The 7,366-nt window shown below is 44.3% G+C and overlaps 1 protein-coding gene across 1 annotated transcript; it reads left to right on the top strand.

Moving 5' to 3' along the window:
• The first annotated feature begins 1,848 nt into the window (after positions 1-1,848).
• On the top strand, positions 1,849-3,795 carry LOC133538393 (tubulin alpha chain-like). Its single transcript, XM_061879992.1, has 4 exons — positions 1,849-1,866; positions 1,946-2,168; positions 2,247-2,395; positions 2,457-3,795. Exons 1-4 carry the CDS (start codon positions 1,864-1,866, stop codon positions 3,429-3,431), a joined length of 1,350 nt encoding a protein of 449 aa, XP_061735976.1. The 5' UTR covers positions 1,849-1,863; the 3' UTR covers positions 3,432-3,795.
• The last annotated feature ends 3,571 nt before the right edge of the window (positions 3,796-7,366 follow it).

Here is a 7,366-nt window from a genome sequence, read left to right as displayed (position 1 = left end):
TAGTGAGAGTCCAGTCCATAGTGGATCTAACATAATAGTGTGAGAGTCCAGTCCATAGTGGATCTAACATAATAGTGTGAGAGTCCAGTCCTTAGTGGATCTAACATAATAGTGGGAGTCCAGTCTATAGTGGATCTAACATAATAGTCTGAAAGTCCAGTCTTTAGTGGATCTAACATAATAGTGTGACACTCCAGTCCATAGTGGATCTAACATAATAGTGTGAGAGTCCAGTTCATTGTGGATCTAATATAATAGTGTGGGAGTCCTGTCCATAGTGGATCTAACATAATAGTGAGAGTTCAGTCCATAGTAGACCTAACATAATAGTGAGAGTCCAGTCCATAGTGGATCTAACATAATAATGTGAGAGTCCAGTCCATAGTAGATCTAACATAATAGTGTGAGAGTCCAGTCCATAGTGGATCTAACATAATAGTGTGAGAGTCCAGTCCATAGTGGGGCCAGCAGGAGACCATCCCGAGCGGAGTAAGGTTAGCAGTGCAGAGATGTCCCCAACCGATACACAGGCGAGCGGTCCACCTCGGGTCCGGACTCTGGACAGCCAGCACTTCATCCGTGGCCACCGGGCCTTTATATATATCATTTATATTTATTTATTTATGAAAGAGACATTTTTGTAAACAAGTTAAATGTGTTTAATGATAATACAAGTATGTGTAACACATATAGATGTCTTTAAGTTGGTGTATTACCTGATTCTGATGACTTGCATTGATTGGAATCAGACAGTAATGATGATAACGCCCACATTTTCAAATGAAGGAGAAAAAAAGTTGTCCTTTCTGTACAATACCACATGAAAGTGGTTGGTTTTTGGCATCTAATTCATCCAGCTTCCATACACTTTACAAGAAAAACATTGGCGGCAAATTCCGTAGCTTGCTTGATTGACATTCACGGCACCCGAGGGTCTTGTGAGATGACGCTGGCTGCTGCCAGTTCATTATTATGAAAAAATGACAGAGAGGAAGGCGAGAAACACTTTTTATTTCAACAGACTTTCGCGCCGTCCCTTCCGTCAAAACTCTAAAGGCCGACTGCACATTTCCTATCTTCACAATAAAAGCCCTGCTTCATGCTGCCTGCGCTAACAAAATAAGAGTCTCGGAAAGCTTTCTGAGGGATCGCTTGTGCACGCCAGTTTTCCGAGACTCTGTATTTAGTTAGCGCAGGCAGCATGAAGCAGGGCTTTTATTGTGAAGATAGGAAATGTGCAGTCGGCCTTTAGAGTTTTGACGGAAGGTACGGCGCGAGAGTCTGTTGAAATAAAAAGTGTTTCTCGCCTTCCTCTCGGTCATATTTTCATAATAATGATCTTGCAGCAGCCAGCGTCATCTCACAAGACCCTCCGGTACCGTGAATGTCATTTAAGTGACGTCTTGGTGAAGATTGATGATCACTCATTTTTAGGTCTATTTTTTTTAAAAAGCCTGGCTGGAGATGGACTGACACACCCCCCGCGGTCGACTGGTAGCTCGCGGTCGACGTAATGGGCACCCCTGAGCTAGAAGGTCAAACATCTGAGACTGCTGAGTGAAACTCTGTTGCGTTATCTTCCCTTCAGTGCAAAAAAGAGTGCTCGCACAAACATAGCCCCGTTCTGGTGCACATTACACAAACACCAGGACAAAAGCCGCACAATGCCTTGGGTGGTGACATCCTTTAGCATTGTCGAGTGGGTGAGCTTGTCATTGTCCCGTCAGAACCTTCTCTGATTACCGCCAATATCAAATCACTGTTCACCTCGAAGTGCGGGGCTATAAAGCGAAGCCACACCGCTGGTGACAGGACTTCTTCTTCTTGCTGACACCTGAACGTTGGAGAAGAGCGATATCAGCGATGGTAAAAAAAAAAAATATTACAATACGAGAAATGCTTAATATGCTCCTGGTATTTATTTGAAAGGCGTCTCTCTTCGCAGCGGGAATGTATTTCCATACATGTGGGCCAGGCTGGGGCTCAGATTGGCAATGCATGCTGGGAGCTTTACTGCCTGGAACATGGTATCCAGCCGGATGGACAAATGCCTTCTGATAAGACATTTGTGAGTAAAGATGACTCCTTTAACACCTTTTTCAGTGAGACCGGAGCTGGAAAACATGTCCCGAGAGCCATCTTTGTAGACCTGGAGCCCACCGTCATTGGTTGGTGCTTGATTGAACTTTTTCTTCATTGACTGTTTTCATCATTGTGCAACGTTTTTGTTTTGTTTTCTTGTTCAGATGAGGTGCGTACAGGTACCTACCGTCACCTCTTCCACCCAGAGCAGTTGATCACAGGGAAAGAAGACGCCGCCAACAACTACGCCCGTGGTCACTACACCATCGGGAAGGAGATCATCGATCTGGTTCTGGACAGGACTCGCAAGCTGGTGAGGCCGCCCCCAAAGAAGAAGTGTATACATTGTTTATATTTTACTAATATGTTTGTAGGCTGATCAGTGCACCGGTTTGCAAGGCTTCCTCATCTTCCATTCCTTTGGTGGAGGCACTGGCTCTGGTTTTACTTCCCTCCTCATGGAAAGGTTGTCTGTTGATTATGGTAAAAAGTCCAAGCTGGAGTTTGCTATCTACCCAGCACCCCAGGTTTCCACAGCAGTCGTAGAGCCTTACAACTCCATTCTCACCACTCACACCACCCTGGAGCACTCCGACTGTGCCTTCATGGTCGACAACGAAGCCATCTACGACATCTGTCGCAGGAACCTCGATATTGAACGTCCGTCCTACACCAACCTGAACAGGCTCATCGGCCAGATCGTGTCGTCTATCACGGCCTCTCTTCGCTTTGACGGAGCCCTGAATGTTGACCTGACAGAGTTCCAGACCAACCTGGTGCCCTACCCTCGTATCCACTTCCCTCTGGCGACATATGCCCCGGTCATCTCCGCCGAGAAGGCCTACCACGAGCAACTCTCTGTGGCAGACATCACCAACACCTGTTTTGAGCCAGCCAATCAGATGGTGAAGTGTGACCCCCGTCATGGCAAATACATGGCCTGCTGTCTGCTGTACCGTGGGGATGTGGTGCCCAAAGACGTCAACTCCGCCATCGCCGCCATCAAGACCAAACGCACCATCCAGTTTGTGGACTGGTGTCCCACGGGCTTCAAGGTGGGCATCAACTACCAGCCTCCAACCGTGGTTCCTGGAGGAGATCTGGCCAAAGTGCAGAGAGCGGTGTGCATGCTGAGCAACACCACAGCCATCGCTGAGGCCTGGGCTCGCTTGGACCACAAGTTCGACCTGATGTACGCCAAGAGGGCCTTTGTGCATTGGTATGTGGGCGAGGGGATGGAGGAGGGAGAGTTCTCCGAGGCCAGGGAAGACATGGCCGCCCTGGAGAAGGATTATGAAGAGGTGGGTGCAGACTACATGGGGGATGAGGATGAAGGAGAGGAATATTGACCAAAGAAAAGTTGACCACGAGTAGTACAGTAGATGAGGTGGTTTAGTTGAGTTTTTTGTAGTTCAGACATGAAGTCCTGCCTATGATCGTGTATTAAAATAGTGGAGATTTCTTAGTTTGAACTTCCAGAGAGATTTTCCTTCATCCAGTGTCAGACTCTCTTTTGTGCACCTCCCCCACTCGCCCCACATGTGGAATGTCACTTATGAAAGGGCTCCAATGTCTGTTTCTGTGTACTATTCAGCTGGGACTCTGTGAGAGCCTTAGACCCAGATAATCATCTGTCAACGCCCAGTCGACTGAATCCATGACACAAAGGGACATCTAGAAAGAGAGATAGATATATTCTTACTGTCAACCTTTTTATTTTACACCATTTTTCCACCTCATATTTGTTTTCACTGAGACAGGAAATACAGATTGTCCTTGTTAATACAACACCAGGAACAGATCATCAATCAATCAATCAATCAATGTTTATTTATATAGCCCCAAATCACAAATGTCTCAAAGGACTGCACAAATCATTACGACTACAACATCCTCGGAAGAACCCACAAAAGGGCAAGGAAAACTCACACCCAGTGGGCAGGGAGAATTCACATCCAGTGGGACGCCAGTGACAATGCTGACTATGAGGAACCTTGGAGAGGACCTCAGATTTGGGCAACCCCTTCCCCCCTCTAGGGGACCGAAAGTAATGGATGTGGAGCGGGTCTAACATGATACTGTGAAAGTTCAATCCATAGTGGCTCCAACACAGCCGCGAGAGTTCAGTTCAAGCGGATCCAAGACAGCAACGAGACTCCCGTCCACAGGAAACCATCCCAAGCGGAGGCGGATCAGCAGCGTAGAGATGTCCCCAACCGATACAGGCGAGCGGTCCATCCTGGGTCCCGACGAGCGGTCCATCCTGGGTCTCGACTCTGGGCAGCCAGTACTTCATCCATGGTCATCGGACCGGACCCCCTCCACAAGGGAGGGGGGGACATAGGAGAAAAAAAGAAAAGAAGCGGTAGATCAACTGGTCTAAAAAGGAGGTCTATTTAAAGGCTAGAGCATACAGATGAGTTTTAAGGTGAGACTTAAATGCTTCTACTCATGTCAAATTGCCCAAATAAAGATGATACAACAATGTGCCCCCTCCCTCTTGTAAGAGGCAAATGCCCTTGAGCATGGACTCTGGTCTGGAGCTGAGCCCCAGGCGCTCCAGCTGTGAAGGTTGTGGTCCCTAGCTACAAAAGGGTCACACTCGTTGAATAGGTGCTTTCCTCGGCATAAGTCATGGTCTTAGTTGAAATGTGTCTGATGTATGACTTGTAAAGACTTAACAATGGATGTCCGCTAACTTTTTGCAACTCAACGCCAAAAAAACGGAAATGCTGATTATCGGTCCTGCTAGACACCGACCTCTATTTAATAATACAACTCTAACATTTGACAACCAAACAATTAAACAAGGCGACTTCGGTAAAGAATCTGGGTATTATCTTCCACCCAACTCTCTCCTTTGAGGCACACATTAAAAGTGTTACTAAAACGGCCTCCTTTCATCTCCGTAATATCGCTGAAATTCGCTCCATTCTGTCCACTGAAGACGCTGAGATCATTATCCATGCGTTTGTTACGTCTCGCCTCGACTACTGTAACGTATTATTTTGGGGTCTCCCCATGTCTAGCATTAAAAGATTACAGTTGGTACAAAATGCGGCTGCTAGACTTTTGACAAGAACAAGAAAGTTTCATCACATTACTCCTGTACTGTATATACCTTTATATACATATATACATATATACATACATATATACCTATACTGTATATACCTTTATATACATATATACATACATATATACCTATACTGTATATACCTTTATATACATATATACATACATATATACCTATACTGTATATACCTTTAAATACATATATACATACATATATACCTATACTGTATATACCTTTATATACATATATACATACATATATACCTATACTGTATATACCTTTATATACATATATACATACATATATACCTATACTGTATATACCTTTATATACATATATACATACATATATACCTATACTGGCTCACCTGCACTGGCTTCCTGTGCACTTAAGATGTGACTTTAAGGTTTTACTACTTACGTATAAAATACTACACGGTCTAGCTCCATCCTATCTTGCCGATTGTATTGTACCATATGTCCCGGCAAGAAATCTGCGTTCAAAGGACTCCGGCTTATTAGTGATTCCCAAAGCCCAAAAAAAGTCTGCGGGCTATAGAGCGTTTTCATTTCGGGCTCCAGTACTCTGGAATGCCCTCCCGGTAAAAGTTCGAGATGCCACCTCAGTAGAAGCATTTAAGTCTCACCTTAAAACTCATTTGTATACTCTAGCCTTTAAATAGACCTCCTTTTTAGACCAGTTGATCTGCCGTTTCTTTTCTTTTTCTCCTATGTCCCACTCTCCCTTGTGGAGGGGGTCCGGTCCGATCCGGTGGCTATGTACTGCTTGCCTGTGTATCGGCTGGGGACATCTCTGCGCTGCTGATCCGCCTCCGCTTGGGATGGTTTCCTGCTGGCTCCGCTGTGAACGGGACTCTCGCGGCTGTGTTGGATCCGCTTTGGACTGGACTCTGGCGACTGTGTTGGATCCATTATGGATTGAACTTTCACAGTATCATGTTAGACCCGCTCGACATCCATTGCTTTCCTCCTCTCCAAGGTTCTCATAGTCATCATTGTCACCGACGTCCCACTGGGTGTGAGTTTTCCTCGCCCTTATGTGGGCCTACCGAGGATGTGGTAGTGGTTTGTGCAGCCCTTTGAGACACTAGGGATTTAGGGCTATATAAGTAAACATTGATTGATTGATTGATGTGTTAAAATGTCAGCAGGTGACAGCTTATGACCAATCATCAAGTTAGCAGTTTCAAAACTTGTCTTTGTTTCTTTGATGTGCAATTTACAGACTGTACTTTATGTGGAGATGTTACATTGATCAATGCCCAAACAATAAATGATGGCGTGATTTGATATTAGAGTTTGCAAAAACTGGAAATTGCACTTCCGGAGAAATGCTACAAGGTTTGAGGTAGCCGGCCTATCATAAACATGCTCCCTAATGTCTGTGAGTAAGTAGCACACTTTTGTCTGCAAGCTTTTAAATGAAAATGTAACTCCTTTGAACAATATCCAGTGTGGTCAATATCCAGGAAAAACTGGTACAATTAGAAACCTTGAAGGGATCCTGACCATGAGGTCTGGATGGAGGTTAGGTCTTTTGAGCGGAGGATGAATAACTGCTTTTTTGAACAGTGCCAGAGGAAAGTGATAAGTTTATAATATTTAGCACAGATGGACCTAATATTACAAACAGTTCCTTGATAAGTTTCCCAAGAAGTGGGTCAAGTAAACATGTTGTTTGTTTTGTTGCATTTACACGTCGCTGGAGTTCCTCTAACGTTATTTCATCAAAAAGAGGGCAGTATTTGTGGTTTATAGAGTCATGTATGTGTTAATAGAGCCCAGTTGTAGTTTTGATCTCCTTTCTATGGACTTCAATTTTCTTATTAAAGAAATTCAAAAAGACCCCACCCTGTTCTTCATGGTTCTTTTATTGTCTATAGTCCTAAAAACACCCTGTTACACATGGTAGTTCATTGTCTATTATCCTAAAAACAGCCTGTTATAGGTGGTAGTTCTTTGTCTATAGTCCTATAAACATCCTGGTATAGGTGGTAGTTCATCGTCTATATTCTTAAAAACACCCTGTTACCCGTGGTAGTTAATTTTAAATTGTCCTAAAAACAGCCTGTTATAGGTGGTAGTTCATTGTCTATATTCCTAAAAACACCCTGTTCTACATGGTAGTTCATTGTCCTGAAAACACCCTGTTATAGGTGGTAGTTCATTGTCTATATTCCTAAAAACA

This window comes from Nerophis ophidion, linkage group LG19, assembly GCF_033978795.1.
Source record: "Nerophis ophidion isolate RoL-2023_Sa linkage group LG19, RoL_Noph_v1.0, whole genome shotgun sequence".
Classification (NCBI taxonomy): domain Eukaryota; kingdom Metazoa; phylum Chordata; class Actinopteri; order Syngnathiformes; family Syngnathidae; genus Nerophis; species Nerophis ophidion.
The sequence above is the reverse complement of the archived record's forward strand: the minus strand, read 5'-3'. Positions and strand labels throughout refer to the sequence as shown.